At 35.3% G+C, this 21,445-nt stretch overlaps 1 protein-coding gene across 3 annotated transcripts in view; it reads left to right on the top strand.

Annotated features, from left to right (window-relative positions):
* The window catches only part of LOC108975678 (teneurin-m), a 391,476-nt gene that overhangs the window by 258,499 nt on the left and 111,532 nt on the right, over window positions 1-21,445 (top strand). For all 3 annotated transcript variants that reach the window (XM_018944361.1, XM_018944363.1, XM_018944365.1), the window contains exon 3: window positions 10,660-10,845. In XM_018944361.1, coding sequence (XP_018799906.1) covers window positions 10,660-10,845 — 186 coding nt within the window. The remainder of the gene's footprint in view (window positions 1-10,659; window positions 10,846-21,445) is intronic.

Here is a 21,445-nt window from a genome sequence, read left to right on the forward strand (position 1 = left end):
TTAATCGTTCAGTTTGTATGGCAGCTATAAGATATAGTGACCCGATGTGATGAAATTTTTATGGAGATTGTAATGTTGTATAAGGCAATAATCCGTGGCAAATTTCGTGATGATATCTCTCCAACTAAAAAAGTTGTCCATACAAGAACTTATTTTTTTATCGTTCGGTTTGTATAGCAACAATATGCTATAATGGTTCGATTTTAATTTTTTTTTTCAAAAATGAAAGCAGTCTCTTAGAAAATAAGCTGTACCGAATTTCTTGCTGATATCTTTTCAAATAAAAAAGTTGTCCATACAAGAACTTATTTTTTTTCGTTCGGTGTGTATGACAGCTATATGATGTAGTACTCCGATATGCACAATTTTTACAGAGTTTATAACACTGTATAAAGCAATAATCCGTGGCGAATTTCGTAAAGCTATCTTGTCAAATAAAAAAGTTTTCCATATAAGAATTAACCTTTGAACGATCAGTTTGTATGACAGCTATATGGTGCAGTGGTCTGATATCGATGATTCCGATAAATGAGCAACTACTTGATTAGAAAATGATGTGTACAAAGTTTTAGATCGATATCTCAAAAACAACAACAACTTGCTTTTCCTCAACTTCATAACTCTGCGCTGCTCAAGTACAACACAATGCTATGACAAGAAGGCAGCAAGCACTGCCTTCACACTGTCGCTTTTGACAACTTATTTACAATTAAAGCTATGCTGATAAATATGTGTGTGTATACATCGATATATGTATATACCGTTATAAGCAATCACTCAACTGCTGGCTAAATACTTCAAACGAGTGACAGCGTGTAAACATTGCAAAAGAAGAGCATATACAATTACTACTCCGAACAAAGTAAGAAGAAGCAGCAGCTGCGCTGGAATTTCAACCAATATAGCTAGACATTACGTATATAGTACATATATACATACATAATTTCAAATCCAAAAAGTTGGCATTGCTGCCACTACCAACAGCTGAATGAGCGCGGCCAGCCAAAGATGGCATTATTACTTGCAACGTACACATACAAAGAGGAAGACTTGTTGTTTGCAACACTTTTGCGCTTATATGACTGCCGCTTGACGGGCGTGAGTGATTTTCATTTGCAAAATGCTGCGCACACTTTTGGGCAGTCACTCACTCTTCACATATTTGCTATGTAGTTGCATGTAAGTGTATGCGTATGTGTATTTGTGTGCATATACTCATTCATGCGCTCATTGATTGCTTTGTCAAAAGGTTTTGTAAACATTTTTGACATATCAAACACACGCGCACCGGAATAAATAGCGAAAACGCGGCGCGCACACACGCCCTCCCACTCACTGACGAGTGGGGGGCGCAATAAATTGCAATTCGCTGCGCTGAAAAGCGCGTTTTTCCTTTTTCAAATGCTTTTCTTCACACATCTTCATACACGGCGCTGTTGCTTGCTTGCTTGCCTGCTTTGTGCTCGCACTGTTTATTTGTTTGTTTGCTATTTAGCGTTGTTCTTGCTGTTGTTGTTGTAACTCATACGCAATTATTATTGTTATTATTATTATTGTTGTCACACTTCAGTGTTGATATTGTATTGTTGCCATACACATGCATACATGTTGTTGCAAATATCGCTGCGCGTGTGTGTGTATGTGTCTGTGTAACTGTGCCCTGCCGCGCTGTTGCTGTTTGCGTTTGGCTGACGTCACATATTGGCTTTTCATTACTGCAAATGAAATCGCAAATGTTAGCGCAGCTACAATGGTAACAACAAAAACCAAAACAAAAACAGCAAAAACAACAGTAGTCACTCTTATGCCTTTTGATAATGTTGTTGCCTATACTGTTGCTGCCACTGATGTATCGCACGCCAAATATTGACATACAACTTCAACTGACAGCCGCCAAAGTTGAGCGTTGCAGCAAGTAGTTTGTTGCAATGTCGTCTGTATGTTGTAATTTAAGTGATTGAAAAGACGCTTTCAGAAGTCAGCGTGAGTGGAATTGAGGATGCAGAGTGCGGGCGTTTTAAAGTAGTGCAGTGGCATAGAAACGCCATAGCAGAAGCTACAAAAAAAAAAATTATAATAACAAAAACAAAAAAGAAAACCTGTTAACTTCTGCTAAACCGAATATGAAAAAATACCCTTCACAACCGCATTTTTTATAGCATAAAAGGGTATAAAAACGTCTTTATCTTGATTTTCAGCGATGAGTTTGTATGGCAGCTATATGCTACAGTGGACCGATCTGAAAAAAAAATTTCAGATATTGTACCGTTATTGCAAAAAATAATTTAAGCCAAATTTCGTGCAGAAACCATGTCAAATAAAAAGTTATTATATGACTTGGGTTGGATCAGTTAATTTGTATGGCAGCTATATGCTACAGTGGACCGATCTGAACGATTTCTTTAGAAACTGTGGCAATGCCTTAAATAATAATTCGTGCCAAATCGTGAGAAGATCCCTCATCAAATAAAAAAGTTTCCTTACAAGGACCTCAGTGTGATCGTTCAATTTATATGGCAGCTATATGCAATAGTTGTCCGATTTCAATAATTTCTTTAGAGATTATAGCATTTTCACAGATGCCATTATAAACGAAATTTCGTGAAGATAACATGTCAAATAAAAAAGTTTTCCATACCAAGACTTTAATTGGCTCGGTCAGTTTGCATGGCAGCTCTATGCTATATTTGTTCGATCTACATAATTTCTTCAGCAACTGTAGCACTGCTTTGCATAATAATATGCGCAAAATTTCGTGAAGATAGCTCATCAAATAAAAAATGGTTCCATACAAGAACCAGTGAAACCATTCCACATACACACTTCTGCATCTCACACATTCCCGCCTATCACTTTCACTCACAAATCCTTGAAGTCTACCTCAAATTCTCCGCAATTATCCTCAGCAAAACCTCAAGTTTCAGAAATATTTCGGCGTTGTGACACACTTTCAGCGCGCCGCAAATAAATGTCAGTTATTTATGCTGGCAAATATGCTCGAAATATTTCACATTTTGTCTGGTGTAAAATTTCAATTGTAGAATGTCTTTCCAACGACCCACGAAAATGAATTAAATTTCATAATTACACACAATTTAAATGCCGAAACCCCAGAAAATCGCGCACATACACATATACATTTATATAAAGTAGGTATACATACTTATATATTTTCATACGGTTGCAGGCATTGTGTGGTGGATAGAATATAGAAAGAGTGTGAGAGAGCAAAGGATTGCGCACATATTTTTCAAATCTTTGTCGGTGGTGCTGGCTTTGAGTTTGTTGAGAATTTTTGAATTTTCAAGCAGTTGTAAGTGTCTGTGAGCCAAGTGGAATGTTGTTGCAAGTACAAAAGAAATTTTGGAAATAAAATCGTTGTGAGTGAGTGAGATAGTTAGACAAACAGTCGGTCGTGCATGCATGCCTACAGACACGGCAAAGCAGAGTTTAATTACTGAAAATTAGATTTTAAAATTTCTTGGTATCTGCAAAGTAATATCGGATAGCAGGGAACAATGTGGTATAGAAAGCAAGAAAATGTCAGCCAAAATGTAAACAGATATAATGTATGCCGGAAAATGGTAAAGATAATATATTTTAGAGTTTTTGAATGAAAATAATTACTAATATTTTAGCAGGAAATCGTTACACTATATAATTGTATAAAAAAATATAAGCTCATGTGATTATTTTTTGTAGGAAAATTAAAAAAAAAAATACTTTAAAATCATTGCATTGCAATTTAGCTCAATTCAGCGCAATTCGTGTATATTCAGCGAGAGTTTACTAGAAATTAACTACCAGCACATACACATATAAGCCATTTCAGTACAATTCAGCGCATTTTAAGTATATTCAGCGCAAATTAAACGCAATTTAAATTCAGCATTATTCAAAATTGAAAAAAAAATCATTACATAACAATTCAGCTCAAATCAGCTCATTTGAGCACACTTTGCTTATATTCAGCGAGCGTTGACATAAAATTTAATAGCAGCACATACACAAAGAAGCAATTTTAGCACAATTCAGCGCAATTAAATCAAATTCAGCGCTAATTAAACGGAATTTAGAAACAGTACAATGCTTTTCCCCTACTATTTCCATTCAAGTAGGCGCATTTCAACTGCTATCTTCATGAGTTAATGCATGTATGTGTTGTATAATATATAAAATTCTAAAAAAAAAGGGTTTTTTTCTTATAAATAAAGTATCTTTCAAAAAACAATATAGATATTAGGCAGACAGTCTGCAATCTCCAAACGCTCATAGTATTTACAAGCTACAAATCTCTGTAGATTTCTCTATTCAAGCTATAACTTCCTAATTAATATTATACGCCTTTTACGCCTTTCTTTGTTTCTATTTTTGCCTCACTGTGGCGCCTCGCACACGGAATTTACTCATTTGCTAAGCTAACCTCAAACCAAATGCGGCATGCCATTACACTACTTAATGCAACGTTGCCATTTCAACAATGGCAAACTTTAAATTGCCACCTTTTAGACGCGCGACCGCGCAACTGACCGAAGACGCAGCGCAAACAAAAATACATACATGTATGTACACATACATACATAAGCATACATATATATATGGCATGCTGTAATCAACCGCAAGCAGCGCAACATTGACGGCTTATGTTCGAGGGCAATGCGATTAAGCAGCTGGTGGATGAGTGAAAGAAGAACTGGCTGACGCATAGATTGCGCACTAAGCCGCTACGGAAAATGTGTGGCTATGCGGCGGTGTTTGGAATGTTGGCGCTTAGGTATATATGTATAGGTATGTGTATGTGTTAATGTGGCGCACAACGTCATTATCATCAAAGGCAGCATAATCATTTGGCGCGCGGGTGCCAGCGTCGTCCTTGTCATCAAAGTGAAATCTCATCTTTCATTATGCTTCCGCTGCAGTCAGTAATCTCACTTTCTCCTCATCAGCGTAGAGCGCGCTTCAACGGGCAGTTGATGTGTGCCGCGCCTTTGGCGTTTGAATTGAGAATTTTTTTTTTTATCTAATTTTGTTTGCATGAAAAAAATCATTGCGCCAGCAGCATAGGCATGAAATTTTTGAGCTCATAAATGAGCTTACAAGTATCTATGTGAATGCTTGTTGTCGCATTTATTATCCGTAGTATCCTGCTCATTTTTGTGTTTCCTCGATTTCAGTTATTTTTATTTTCGCTTGACTTTTTTTCCTTCTTCACTTTTTTTGTATTATTTTAAATTCTTTCATACTGATTCTTATTTGCGCCAACGAATTTGCTAGCGCGGCATTTTTCCTTCAGCTTTTGCCTTTTCTTAATTTCTGCCACCACGCATTCGTCGCTCGCAAACTTCCATTTTTGGCTGCTTCAGCATCTGTCGCCGCGTCGTATCGCGGCGACATTTGAATAACAAATAGAGTTGTTAAAATTTATATACGAACTGAATTGCCTCACACTTTCGTACGACAACAGCGAATATGAAAATTTTCAGTTTCATGAATTGATATTTTTGCCTTCGTCTCGCCTGCGCTTACACCACCTCACACCAAATTATGCTGCCTTGGTTGGCCATCTTTAATTTTGCGCCCAACTGCGCTAGGCCGATTTGCATGCCGCGCGCATTTGTCGCTTTACTGCCTACTCTCTTGCTCTTACTCTTCTCCAGCCTTCACAGCTCACTTCACAATTTTATTTTGGCTCCAATTTTCCATTTCAGTTGCTGTTCGCGTTCAATTCTAATTTCGGTAATGATATTTTTCGTAAGAAATCTACATTTTTTCTCAACTTAATTTATTTCATTGCATACGCTTAGGCGCATGTACTCAGCTAGCACTCAAAATTTATTTTTTTCAACAAAAAAATGTTTGTATCGCTGCCAATTTCTTCAGCATGATCAAACACTTGGCATGCGCTAACTGCTGACTTATACAGCAAACTGCAAATGGACGCAAATGAAATTTCGTCACATAATTTTTGGCGCACCACAACACAGCCTACAGTAGTATCGCCAGAGCATCTCGCTTTCTTATGCCTTGTGCAATCAGTCGACAATTTGCCTTTGTGTAATAATAAATGCGCTGGCGTTGTTGAAATTCCCCACGGCATAGAAATTAAATTGATTCATTAAAAGTGTAGCGCGCTGGCATTTCGCGCATGATTGCCTGCAATTTGTAGTGCCTAAAAGTATGTGCGCTATAAGCGAAAATTAGTGAAACCAAGGTCAGTGCTAACAAATTGCTTGGGAATAACTAATGACTTTTGTAGCTTCTTGCATGAAATTCTATGCGCTTTATTTGTATTATTATATTATGCGCCTAAATGTAGGTCATGCTTTTGGTAAAGTAATAATAAAGCGGGAAACTTTTTCCCCTTTTGTTGGTGCGCATTATATGCTATTTGCTAAGTACATATTTGTGCATATGAAATAAAATTTTAGCTGCCACTTTCAAATGGAACTTTAGTTGAGTGGCTAAAACCGCTTTTAAGCACATTTAACAGCGCTGGGGTTAACATGGAGTATGCACTTGGCGCCCACATTAAACTACGAAAGCTAGTAACACATGAGTTTTGCTGGCATTTACGTAAGTACTCCTTTTATTCAGGCTATTATTGGCTGCGATAATGGGGTTACATGTTATATATATTTGCATTATTGAAGTATAAATGCTGAAATTGATTGAAGAGTGGCGCAAATACTTAAAAGTAATAGTTTTTCTTAATACGTAAAGTCAATTTTCTATATTTACAAAAAAGGTGTCTGCCTTCGCTTAACCAATCAGTTTGTGTCTTTACTAAATAAAGGTGAAAGGATGCTTGCAACTTCAGCAGCAAGCAATTTAAATTATATGTTGAAGGTAGTATGCTAAAAATCTTATTAAATTCAATTTATTTTAGTAACTCACAGTGTTGCTAAGCAGTGATAGCAATATTTGGGAAAAATCATCTGTCTTCGCTAAACCAATCGGTATGTGTCTTTACTAACTCTTAGTGAAAAAAGTCTGAAAATTTCTTCAGCAGCAAACAGAAAAGTTGATTTATTGCAAGCACAATGAAAAAAATTAATTAAATTCAATTCGACTTAGAAATTCATAGTATCAGTAAGCAGTAAAAATGTGCAGCAACTTCTTGGTAGTCCACTGCTGCGACGCATAGCCACAAAAGTTGACTCAGCTGCTACAAAGTAGCTAAAATAGTCATAATAATAACAAGCGCAGTAAAAGCACTGCGCGTTAAGTGGCGTTTCAGCTGCGAGTGCAACGCGAAAACCAAGTTAGCACACCGCGGCATAGAAGAAATCATAAAAAGCGTAAAAAAACAAACAAGCAAGAGTATAAAAAATTAAATAGTTAACTATACAAGCAAACAAATGTAGCACTAGCAACTTGCAGGCAAAGCCGCTGCTACAAAGCTGAAGCCAATACAAGCAAAACAAATACAAAAGCCACCTCAGCGGCAAGCGAGCAAATGCGCCACTTTTACGCTTTAATATCCTAGCGCGCCACGGCTAACTACCGCACACAAACACTAATACATAAACAGCATGTCCCTTCCACATTAACACAATACCCGCAGCTGACGTTGGGTCGCATACGCAGCCAAATGCTGGCGCGATAAGCTGCTTATCTTCATTTCGGAAGCAAAGCCGCAGGACAGCAGGGCACCACAGCGTCCACACTGTAGCGCAATAACAACGGCAACCGTCCGCGCGGCAGCGGTAGTTTTAATAAGAATAGCTGCGACCGCATTGTAATAGTGTTGCGCGTAAGCGAAATGACATTTTTGGTCACCCCAATGCAGCGCTAAGACCTGCCGCAGCGCTGGAATGGCATGCGGCAGCGTACCCATTAAGAATCGGCGCCAACAGCTGGGGCAAATAGCTGCAAGGGGCAGTGTAACTAACATTGGCATGCCCCTTTTATAGCACAGGATTTCCGGAAATAGCGCAGGAATATGTGTTTGCGTATGGGTGAGGGTGGTTGTTTAAAGACCGTGTTGCAAGTATGCATATTTCAATTTTCTGCCACTACAGCTTCATTAAATATTATTTAGAGCAGTAGTAGTAATAATTGGAGGTGGGTAAATGACAGAGAGAGAAAGTAAAGCAATGCAGATGTATAGATTTGTTTTATGTGCAGAAATGTGGGTCTCATTACTAATGTAAAATTCTCGTGCACCTTAAATCTGAACGCTAAAAAATTTAATATTCAATTAACTAATTTATTTTGCAATGTTTGCTGAATACAAAAATTAAAAAAAAATTTACTTTAAGTTAAGTATACAACAATTCAGCTCAATTCAGCATATTTTATTTATACTCAGCGGTAATTTATTGGGAGTTAAAAAGCAGCAGTTACAAATCAAATCAAATTCAGCATAATACAGTGCAACTAAATCATATTCAGCGCCATTCAAAGCAATTTAAAAACATTTATAATATTTTCTTAATAGAAAAATTAAAATTTTTTTTTAAATATAAATAGACAAAATCAAAAAAATACTTCAAACTCATTGCATAACAATTCAGCTCAGTTCAGCACATTTCATTTATACTTAGCGGTAGTTTTTTGGGAGTCAAAAAGTAGCACATCAGCGCAATTAAATCGTATTCAGCGCATGTAGATCGCAATGTAAAAACAACAGTTTGTTTAAAATAAAACTTAAAAAATGTTTTTTGAAATATAAATTTTCAAAGAGAAAAAATTGCATAACAATTCAACTCAATTCAGCACATTTTATTTATACTCAGCGGTAGTCTTTTGGAAGTCTAAGGGTAGCACATACGTATAAAGTCAAATTCAGCGCAATTCAGCTAAATTAGAACATATTCAGCGCATGTTATATGCAATTTAGAAGCATTAGAATAAAGTACGAATTTATATATTGCGTTTTTTACGCAACTAAGCGTAATTCAGCTGCTCTTTTAGCTAGTAAATGCACATCTGTATTAAGAAATTAAAGCTCCAAGTGTTAGCAGTGAAAAGTAAATGCAAAAAAACTGATCATATTCGCAAACTGATATTTTTGATTTTCTGTGAAGTTGCTGAAACGCCAGTTTTATATTCTTTCTAGTATATTGGTATAGAAAAGACTTGGACAGGCAACTTAGAAAATAATTTCACGCACATATATTAAAGGATATCTTCATAATTACTTATTTATTTGTACCACCTCTCTGAGTAAGCCGTCTCCAGTCAACTTAGTACGTGTACATAATTAAACCACGTGTGCAATCCGCCACTTCACGTCAATCAATCTTTAGATAAAGGTCATTGCACGACATTTGGCTTCGTGCCATACTGACTTATTTATAAATACATATTTTCTTTCGTTTTCTTTGCTGTTCTTACTACCTAAAGTGCTTGCCAGCTTGCTCAATTTGCAGCAATGGCATTTTATCGCGAGAGCGCGCCCTCTCTCTTCCACCCTGCCTTGCGGAAATTCATTTATAATTGCTAGTATTACGGCAAAATAACTGCAATCACGAAAGCCATTGCACATTGTTGGGCGCAAATGTGTCAAAGACGTAGGTACTTGTGCACACATACATACATATATGCATACTTTATGGCGTGCTGGCGTACTAAGCCGATATGCAAGCAATAATGAGTGCCTAGTCGAGTGCATGTGCTGAACAAATGTGTAAATTGTTTGCCGGAATAATTATTATTAACTGCTTTTGTTTGAGGTAAATGACTTGGCTACAGCGCAGCGGGGTGCAAAACTTAGCTATAACAACCTACATCAACTCGTATGCTATGCAATGTCTGCCGCGCGCCGTTTTAAGTATTTTAACGCTGCGACTATCTAGCCATGCGACATCTTCACCGTCTTGAGCCACCTCCTGCATACGTTCGTGTGGAGAAATAATTGTATACGACTATTTTTAAATTTATATTGCGAAGCAAAAAGTTTTTTCTGGGTCATAACAATGTGTTATCGCGGCCATTAGCGGCGCAAAACTGCATAATTATTAAGTAATTAAGATGCCATTTACCTCCACTGCAAGTTGGCGCAGTCGCAACGCCTCTATAAAGCTATGCACGTATAATATATGGCGCATATGCTCGCAGCACACACACGCCAGCGCTAGCCTTTGTAGTTTGCTTACAACGCTTGCAGTATTTTCTACTTGCTTTAGTGCCGCTCAACGCTGTCTTGTGCCGACTTGGCGCCACTTTGCCAACTATTTAAAATTTTTAATTAAACTTTACCGCCTCAACGGCGTTTAACTTTGTGTTATTGTGTTTTGTTTTTTTGTTCGTGCAATTTTCGCTTTGTTTACGCCATTCCACCGCCTCTTTTCCACTTCTCTCCCTCACAAAACTTGCGCTCTTTTGTTCTTGACGCTCCATCACTTGCCTTTATACTTTGTACTTGCTTTTATATTACCAACTACAATTTCCGCTCCACGTCCTCTCCGCCGTCCGCAATACACACTGACAAGTTTCGCTTCTCACAGCGATCAGCTTTATTTGAGCCGCATTGGTATTCACATTTTAATTGCATTGCATTTTTCTTTTAATTTCTTTCGTTCGTTCTCTTTTCCGTTTAATTTTTGTCTTAATTCAGAAAGTTGTTAGTCGCCTTTGCTTTATATCCAACTTCATTTCATTTCATTTCAATTTTCTTACTTTGTCTTCTTTTTTCTTTTCATTGCATACTTACAGGCTATCTCCTTGAAGGAGTTACGCCATCGGCACCACCGGATGTCCCACCAAGGAATCCAACAATGAGTCGCATGAATAATGGCCGTTTAGTCCCTGGTAACCCAAATGATTTGGGCGTTGATTTCGAGCCATCGTGTTTGGTGCGAACACCATCGGGCAACGTCTACATTCCGAGTGGAAATTTAAGTAAGTACCCACACATGTACAAGCGAATTTAGTTAGTTGTAGTATATGCTGCCTTTGCGCTCGAAACTATGCAACACTTGTTATTCTGACAATTATTCGATTACTTTATGAGTTTGCTTTTGCACACGGCTTCCCAATATGGGGTCTGTCTATATCTGCTGCGTCTATGTGTGTCTGTGTATTTACGACGGCAATATAGCAATGAAGTAGGTGAAGCGAATGTTAATTAAAAGTGTTAATTGAAATATTTAATTGAATGCCCAGCTAAGGATATTGCGAGTGTAAAACCTTTAAAGGAAGTGCCAAGACAGAAGCAGAAGTTGAAGAAAATGCGAAAGAAATAAATTCAGCAGCAGAAAAAGTTGGGTAGCTGTCGGAATGCGATTAGGCCATAGCTGGAGGAAATTGTAATTTGATAGTTCGAGTGAAAATTCTTTAAATTAAAATTTGAGTAGTAAGTTCTCGGGAAAAATGAAAGTTGTATAAGGCAAAGTTAATTGGAAATATAAGAAACTTAGCAAAAAAGAAAGTGCAAAAGTAAAATTCATTAGAAAAGTTCGCAACAAAACGGCAGCAAAAATAGAAAAAAATTGTACAAATTTATATGCAATCTACAAGTAATATATACTTATTTCCCTGATTTATGAGAAACCTAGATAAAGCGAGCATGGCAAGTAGATATAATAATTTTTATTTATTTATTTATTTAAAAGAGAACTAATTAAAAATAATTAATCCACGTGTAAGAATCAGCACTGGCTACCAGGGCCTTCGGCTCGTAGATATAATTAAAATACGGAATTATTTTCGATAAACCATGCATACCAACATATTAAATGTTTTTAAAAAATTCAGTTTAGCGCTTTGTAGCACTATTCAGCAGTATTCAGCACACCTATAAGGCAACTTAAATGATTTTTTAAGCAGGCTTCCTATATTCTACGCCCAAAAATTTTAATTCAGCTCATTTTCTGTAATCAATAATTTTGTACTCAGTTCAAATTAAGACTATAACCCAAAAATTTTAATTTCTCCTCGTTTTCTATAATCATAATTTTTATATTAAGCTCAATTAACGACTATATATTTGTTTAATAGAAAAACTTAGAATTCGTTTCATAAAAATCCAAAACAATTCAGCGCAATTCAGCACATTTCAATTTTAATAAGCTAACATTTTCTGAAGTTAAAAAGTAGCAAAGATGCATACAGCAAAATTCAGCGCAATTAAATCAAATTCAGCGCTAGTTAAATGCAACCAGAAAACAAAATAGTGACGTGCGCATTTACGAAAATGTGTTTTTTACGCAACTTTTGACAGCGTAAGAAGCAAAATGTTTCAACTCAGCACTTTGTAGCTCAAATCAGCAGTATTCAGGGCACATATAAAGCGGTGCAAATGATGTTCTAAGCATGTCTTAAATATGCTGCGCTCATTTTAAATTCAGATCGTATTTGTAATCCCATTCAGCTCAATTAAAGCTAACATGTTTGTTTAGTAGAAAAACTGAAATTTTTCTTACTTAACTTATTTTACTTTTACTTCAAAAACCACGGCAAATTAATTCTACACAATTCAGCATAATTCGGTTATATTCAGCTGAAGTTTTATTTAGAAGCTAAAGGCCAGTTTATTTACATATAAACAAATTCAACGCCATTCAGCACATTCGAGTTGTATTTATTTGGAATGTTTTAGAAGTTAAAAGCCAATGCATATGCATATAAACAAGTTTAGCACAAATATAACTTATTCAGCGCAAGTTAAACGCAAACGAAAAGCAGCATAATGCAGTTAACGTTTTCGTTTAACTATTTTTACATATTTCCACAAAGTTGAACTATGTGAAAAATAAACTTTCGCATTCGACGCTATGCAGAGCAGTTGCAAATATTGATTTTCGCCACGAAACAACAAACCAGAAAATTGCGCTCCAGCCAAAGCATACATTTAGGTATTTATGCATTTTCAGCTGGTATATTGACCCACCACAACAGCCAAACGCATAGCCATGGTAATCGAAATTGATACTGAACCGTATGCACGAAATTTCAACGCCATCGACACGCGCCGGCAGAGTGTTTATGGGCGTTGCATAGTGTTAGGCGTCACTGCCTTTTGCATGTTGCTTTCTTCGATTGACTGATTTTACAACTGTATTTGTTTGTTGTTGCAATTTTTTTTTTTTTTTTTTGTCCTAGCGCCCGTTGGTGTATTTATGCGTGTGTGTTGTTGTGCGTGTATGTGGATTATTGCCATTTCGATCCACTTTTGTTGAACTTCTCTCCAATGAATTTCGCAAACACACGTACCCCGTTCACATGATATGTGCGCGCACATTACGTACATTAGAATGCACATCAAACTCATCAATATTGTTATGTGTATGCACATATGCATACATGTAGGTGTGTGTCTGTGTTTGCGTTAGTATTGCATGCGTGCTACGAAAGTATGCGGGGAATTTTGCATTTCGCCTTGTTGCGAATTAATTAGTTCAGATATGTTTGGTGCTAATTAGCTAAATGCATGCAAACACACACAAACACTAGTCGACATGCTTGCGTATGCGTGAAGTAGTCTATTTTAAGGCGTATCATGGCAATTCGTGCACTACTATGATTTATTTGTTGTTGCAATCATCGTAATTGCAGAAAAGTAGATAAAATTTATCAAACACATTAATCTAAATTAAACTGACTTAGTGTTTCTATACAAAACTATACATATATGTATATATATGTATATATTTGCGATAGTAGCTATTTCTTAGTATAAATAATAAATTCCACTAAATCCATCTGCAACATAGCTTTGCAAATATTTATTACAGGTAATTCACTTCAAGAAGTATGAGTTAAAGCGAGGGTAGTAGAAATCGCTTTCAGTTCAAAGCGCACTTTGTATTTTAAATATTCATTAATTGTCAAGTGGAGCTGTTAATTAAATTTGCACGCCTTCATTTATGCGCTTTTGGCGTATTCTAGGTGTTGAAAAGCAATTAGCAAATATGCGTTTAGTTATTACTTCAATTCACTCAAAAGTGTGTTTAAAAATGTACAGGCTATAATATTCTGTTATATAAATTTTAAATGTGAGGCATATGTTTAGGCGCTCACATAAAATTATTTATGAAAATTGTCTATTTTGACTCGTATTGCTAGCTAAAGCAACTAGCGACTTTGAAATATAAAATTTGTACTTCAAATAAGCGCTAAAGCTTAGAAAAATATGCCAAATTTCCAAAACTCGAAACGCCAATATTTAATTTTAACAAAAAATGTAGTGTTAAATTTAGTAAAAATTTAGTGTTAAACTTATGCCTATATTTTGTGTAAAACAAATTTGGCAGGATTCACTAAAACTTACATAAAGATCCGTATTGTATGAACAGCAAAAAGTCGGAAAAAGCCGAGAGACAGCACTGTAACGCCTTAATGCCGTAACCTACTTAACTCGCTGCTTTACACATTTTTGAAAACGAAAGTTTAAGCTGTAAAGGCTTTGAACTCAACAAACAACGCAATAAACAACTTTTTAAAAGCTTTAAAATGCACCAAAAATTAAATAAAAAATTCACTATTAAAAAACTCTTTAAAAAGCTTCTGAAAAGCCCTTGAACCAAATAAAAATATAATATATTTTATTTAACAAAAGTTTCAAAACTTCCATAAAGCTCAGCAGGTATTCTCGTCCACAAAAAGTCGCAGAAAGCCGAGCAATTATAATTGTGAAATTCCGTTATAAAACTACCTAACTTAGTTAAAATCAGCTGCTGTACGCTTTATTAAAAACGATATTTGAAAAAAGCTCTTTAAAAAGCTTTTCAGAGCTTTCAAGTACACCAAATGAAAACATTTTATTTTGAAAAATTCATGGCTCAATTTAATGCAAATAAAATTAGTCACTCTAGGTTAAGTAGGTTATTTTCAGTTTGGATTTAAAATTTAGGGATTTTAAAAATTGAGATTATGAAGTAAAGTATTTCAATAAAAATTCCCCAAACGAAAATAGCGCTGGCCGATCCAAGGCTAGAGTGTCATGAGTTTTTTCACCATTGCTCCTTTTGGTGAATATAAATTTGGGTATTTTGAGTTTGCGGATTTCAGTTTTGGGGTAATTTGAGTTTTGGAGGGTATAAATTGGGGTATTTTGAGTTTGCGGTATTTTGAGTTTTGGAGGATATAAATTTGGGTAATTTGTGTTTTCTGACTTTAGCTTTGGGGTATTTTGGAGTATTTTTTTATATTGGGATGTGTTGGTGATTATATTCTAAAGGGTTTGAAGACACTAAAAATTTCATTTTGGTATACTATTACATTGCATTAATAACTCACAAACTTTCTTCGAAACTTTTAAAAAAATTTTGTTTTGCATACCGGTATGATTAAAGAAAAAATATAAAACAAATTCGCTATCAAACAATCACTTAACTTAAATTTTCAATCACTCTTTCGCACATCGTTGCATATTTAAAGGCGCGCCATGCCACTTAAAACGCAAATAAGTCGATTTGCACACGTACACACTGAATCGATGTACCAACAAATATTTAAAAATATCAAACACAAATACCAACTGAGCCGATTGCAAATACACTCACACGTACATATATAGTCCAGCGTTAAAATATTTTAATATCTGTGCGAATGTATATGTTTATGTTTATGGCAATAAATTGGCTATATTGACAGCAAAATGCGCAAGAACAAAAGTCAATTGCTTAACAGCAGAGCGCGTAGACACACAAACAACGTGGCTGGATATATTATATACATATGTATATGTAGATATGTATATATGTATGTGACACATATATAGTAATATCTGTCTGCTTACTAGTTATTGCCCGCCAAAGAGTTGGCAGACTGGCTGTCTATCAAGCCCATCAGCCGGCATATAGGCTGGTCTCTGCCGCAGCGAAGTACGCATATTGACATGCATGTATATGTGTTTGTTGCCATAAACAAAGCTTATATGCACATGCATGTGTGTGTATTTATGTAAAATCATGCATGTAATCATATTTATTTGCATTGGTATTGGTTGCGCATTACAGCTGCTAACAGGGGGGCAACTGACTGACTGAGCGGCTGCTGGCAGCCGACTTTGGTGCTGCGGCGGCGCACACGAACAGCCATATTTGTTGTGCCAAATGCATGTCGGATCTCTGTGGAGCGCACAATGGAAGGCAACAATTTTTTGCCATGCATTTTGACTTGCGTATGCAGGGAAATTTGGCAGCTGCAAAGCTGTGTTGGCATATCTTTGCAGGCTTTATTATTTTTTCGCAATTTTTGTATTTTTTCCCTTTTTTGTATTTTATATTTTTGATTTTTTATATATTTTTTTAATTTTTTTCCCCCTTTTTTTCATTTTTTTCTGTGCCTGCCTCGACGCGTATATTTGCTGCGCTGCCACGCTGTTTAATATGCGCAATTTATTTATATTTTTCTGACAACAAAATTCGCATTTCATTTTATGGCAATATTCGCTGCATTTCACTGCGTACTCGGCAGAAAGTTTGTTTGCAAAAGGCTTGACTTTTTCGCTCAAACCAGCAGAGCTCTGAGGTCAACAGCCAAGCATACAAGCACGCCACACAGGCGCATGAGTTAAATCTGTATGTCAAATGTGTATATTTACATATACATACATACATACTTATACTAGCGCAGCATGTATGCGTTCGCATGTGTGCTTTTAGCATAGCATAAGGCTCAGGAGTATTGAAAATTTTATGAACAACAAAAAAAAATTCTTCAAAATGCATTTGAATTGTATGGCATGGTGGAGGCTTTGAGGCTGCAACAAAAGCCGACCAGCTGGAGCGCAATAGTTTATGCTGTCGAAACTCAAATACTTTTTATTTTATTTATTTATTTTCTGTTTGATGGGCGGAAACAGCATTGCATATGAGTATAGCAGTTAACATACACAATTGCATTTAGTAAAAGCATTGCAACACTGCAATTTATGCGCAGCTATTCTCCAGTTGAGGCTTAAACGCATATCTACGTGTTTGTATATACTATATATACACACATCCATATATTTGCCAAGTGCAGCATTTTTGTATATCCCTCATATACGAGTATGTATAGGTATATTTTAAGCATTTTTTGCATTTAATAAGAAATTTGGTTCAGATAATATTTGCGCTCAACTATTTCCCAAGCAGCCCAACATACAGCCTATTGACATATTTTTGTATGCCTCTAGCTCATATAAATCTTTACACACTGCTAATAAAGATTTTGAGAGAGAAATAGTTATAAAATAATACATGAATATAGTATTCATAGTAACAAAAATAGTAGAAGAGAGAAAAACCTGTAATATCAGTTGCAAACTGTGTTAGAAACTTGTTAAAACTTACTGACCTCCATATTTATGCATTTAAAATTCAATTTAATAATTAAGCAAATTCAAAAGTTTCAAAGCTTTCATTACAGTTTTTCCCCTTCGTCTAAAAAACCTGAATCTGACTGTCAAATGTTGTCAACTGCTACTTCAAATTTTATTACAACATTAATCCTACTACTTAAGCTTCGAAGCTTTCACAGCTTTCACCGAAAACAATTATGAAAGCTTCCTAAACGTTTTAAAATTGTTTTTTGTTTCTAACTTTTCAAGCTTCTTAGCATATTAAGTATGATTTGTCTGAAGCCTTTAAAATTTTTTGCTAATATTTAATTATTCAAAATTTCAAATTTCCAAAAATTTTCAATATTATAGATGCTTAAAATATAAAACATAATTTTTCTGAAGCATTTGAAGCTTTTTTCTAATGCCTAATATTTCAAACCTGAAAATCCATTATCATCGTTTCCAAAAGATCAAAAAGGTTAAGGTTTGATTTTCTAAATTTATTCAAGCTTTTGTTTGTTATTTGAAATATGGAAAGCTTTCAAAATTTGGAAAAAAATTACAGTTTTTGCTATTTTTAAAGGTATGTGAAAAAATTTGCAAAAATTGCTTGAATTGTATTTTTTGAAGCTTTTGAAGCTTTTGCTTGGAATTTCAAATATGAAAAGCTTTCATCATTGAGTAAAAAAATTTAAAAAAATTTACTTGGCTTTCTGAAACTTTTAACGCTTTTAGCTAATATTAAGAAAATTGAAAAAAAAATTTAATTTTTTTTCTGAAGCTTTCGACTGGTGTTTTCATTATCGGGTAAAAAAATTCCAAAAACTGGGTGGAGTGGGTTTCTGAAGCCTTCAAAGCTTTAGGTTAGTATTTTTAGTACAAAAAGCTTTCATTATTGGGTAAAAAACATCAAGACTTAGCAGTGGCTTTCTAAAGTATTTTAAGCTTTTTTTACCCTAACACATTTATCGTTTGCAAAAAGCAGGTTCAAAACGGTTTAAGCTTTCATTATTAAAAAAAACACTTCAAGGAGTCTAAAATTCGATTTTTCTAAAGCTTTTAATTTGCAAGAGAGTTCAAAAAAGACTTACCATTGCTTTGCTGAAGCTTATCCAGCCTTTATTATTGGGAAGTGCTGAAAAAAATACAAAAGCTGTTTTAAAGTTAAATTCTAAATTTAGTTGATCTTTATAAAAATTGTAAAATCATCATAATGTATTTATCAAAAATACTTTTTTTCTTTTATTTAAATCATAATTTTTTTTTTTTTTTTTTTTTCAAACAAAAGGCTTTAATTAATACTAACTCTACCTCTACCACCACACACACACCAAACTGCATTATTTCCTGCATTTAGCAGTCATTTCACTGTCTGGGCAAAAATCATAAAAAATACGTATTTTTTCGCTTACAAACATATTTACTTATGTGAGTAATAATGTAAAATAATGAAACCTGCTTAAAGCCAAAGCCATAGCAAAAAAAGTGTATAAAAATCATATGTATGTATTTTATTGTATGTGTCCTCGTTTAAATAATTATGCAATCTACTACTTATTATTTGCATTATACACACACATACTGCTACACAGCATTATACCCATTATAGTATATGCTTGTGTATGCATTTTTCTATTTGCTTAACCAACTTAGACTAACCGTGAATATAGCTTTCCGTTTTCCGCTCTCATCCACCGGTTTTACTTATCCTGTTTCCTTGGCTTTGCTTCCTACTTTTGCTTCTTCCTGCTTCATTGCACAACGAGCGCCAAGCGACAGCTTTGTTTTATGCGCTCATATGTCAGTCATGTGTGTGTGTGTGTACTGTGGCTGAGTAAATGTTGTGTGGATTATGCTCCTGCGTTTGATTTCAATGTTACTCATACGTCCCGGCGGAATGTAAGCGGCAGTTTTCAAGTTCATAATTATGCAAACGGGCGCACAAATACTTAGATATGCACGTGCATGTATAGCAGTTATTTACAGTTAAATATGTATATTGTACAAAAATATATACATATATATATAAATAGGTATGTGTGTGTTTGAGTATAGGTTTATACTTATTATAAGCATGTCCTCAGCTTCTGCGGCGGAAAATGCATTTTCATCATCTTTAATTTATTTTCTGCGCACAAATGAGTCGCCGCATAAGCATACCAATGAAGTGAGTGAGCCAGAGAGTGGGAACTTAATGAAAGTAACGATAATGCGCCAAGTGGTTAAAGCGCGGTGTGAGGCGTATTTTCGCATATGCACCTACAACGGTATATATTATATGTGTGCATGTTATTACATAAATTCATGCGCTCCACCTTCCACGTTGCTTAAGAAATTCATGCTTGGCGGGTAGTCATTTCCCTTGACGGAAGTCATTCTACCGCAGACTGCTTGCCACATGCACAACAACACACACACACGTCGCCACACAGCGCAAACACGCAAAAAGCCGGCTGTGCAAATGAACGCGTTTTCCTACTTTACGCACATGCAGCGCCATTGTTGTTGCTGCTTTCTGCTGTGGCATACAACAGAAAGTCACATAATCTTAAGCTGCATTAAGATTTCCAATGCAGTTGCTCGTGTTGTGGCGTGTTTCAGTGCTGTTGCTGTAAACTCGTGCCCTTACGTCTACACACACGCTGGCCGCTTTGTGGTGTGTACGCTTAAAAGCGCTGCGACGAAATTGTCGTCTACAGTAAAGACATTTTTTTAATTAACATATTACAACAACGGCGCGAAAAGCACAAAGGCACACGGTGAAATAACTGTGTATGTTGCGTGGGTGGTTGCGAAGGCATGGATGTGAAGGCTTGACACACTCTCTGGTTCATGCGTTGCAATTTTAATTATGACGCATGGTAATTTTTGGCGCGCAGCAGGGGTTAAAAGTGCGGGTGCGATGCATACAGTAGGCGTCACCAAATGGTTTACGCTTTAAATTATGTCAAGCGCTGAAAGTTTTGGTATATTAACGCTAAAAATAAAAAATCGTCAAATTCTTGGTGAGAGAGACCCAAAACATCCAAAAATAAAATACCTAAACACAAAATCCCTAATGAAAAAATATCCCAAATTTCTGATGGGACAGACCTGAAATACAAAATCGCTAATATAAAAAAATTTCCGACATTTTTGTTGGAAAAGACTTGAAACCTCAAAAAAATTATCTCCAAACATAATGTCTCCAATGCAAAAAAATACCCAAATTTTTGGTGCAATATGCTCGAAGCCGCCAAAAATGCAATATCTCAACATATATTCCCAAATTTTTTGTGTAAGAGGCTCAAAACCCACCAAAAATTCAATACCCAAACACAAAATCTGTAATATAAAAAATTTCCCTCAATTTTGGTCTCTTTTCACATATACAAAAATCAGTTCTAAGTGAAAGAAATAAAAGAATTATCTATTTCAATTGAATATGTACAGCATATTTTTGCCACATAAACCTTAATTGCATACTTTTCGGCGCAAAAACGTATTTCGTGTTATACAGGGTACTACTACATGAGTACTACTACCTGATTAACAACATGAATAAATAAAAAATATTTTCGGGTTTGAATTATTTTTTCCAGTATACACATATGTATGTACATACATATGTACGTACGTGTATATAATTATGTACTACAATTGCCGGCGTACTTTATATGCTTCTACTTTGTGTAGTTCATCATTGGCTACGCTTTTCAACCTCTGTTTCATATCAGACACTTTGCGCGGTATTGTATTAAATACAGAAAGCGCCTAGAAGTATGCAACCCTTTTTATGCTTTGGCATGTAGCTGCTTATTCATTGACAGTTCGCTCAAAGCTGTTGTGGTATGTCTCTGTCTCAAGTGCTTTTGTTCATCTATTTAAAAAAAAATAAAAGTATAAATATGTTGCTTTAGCTTTATAGAGGCATGGCTTTGACTTTTGTTGAAGATATTTTCATTCGGTGGAATGATTGACATACACACTTTACCATATAAAAATTTGTGTTATAAAACAAATACACATACATATATGTATAGAGCTGCAAATACATAATTTGGTATATGTACTATATAACAAAAATGAAATATATAAATATACATATACATCTATACAATTTTGTAAAAAAAAAACATTTTGCTTATGCATACCATATTTTAATTCACTTTTTTCTTAAATAAAAGAAACTAATATTTTAAAATTTTTGTGCCTAAATCTAATGTCTTAATACTAGAATATGTAAAATTA

This window comes from Bactrocera latifrons, unplaced genomic scaffold, assembly GCF_001853355.1.
Source record: "Bactrocera latifrons isolate USDA-ARS-PBARC rearing strain unplaced genomic scaffold, ASM185335v1 scaffold_68, whole genome shotgun sequence".
Taxonomy (NCBI): Eukaryota; Metazoa; Arthropoda; class Insecta; order Diptera; family Tephritidae; genus Bactrocera; species Bactrocera latifrons.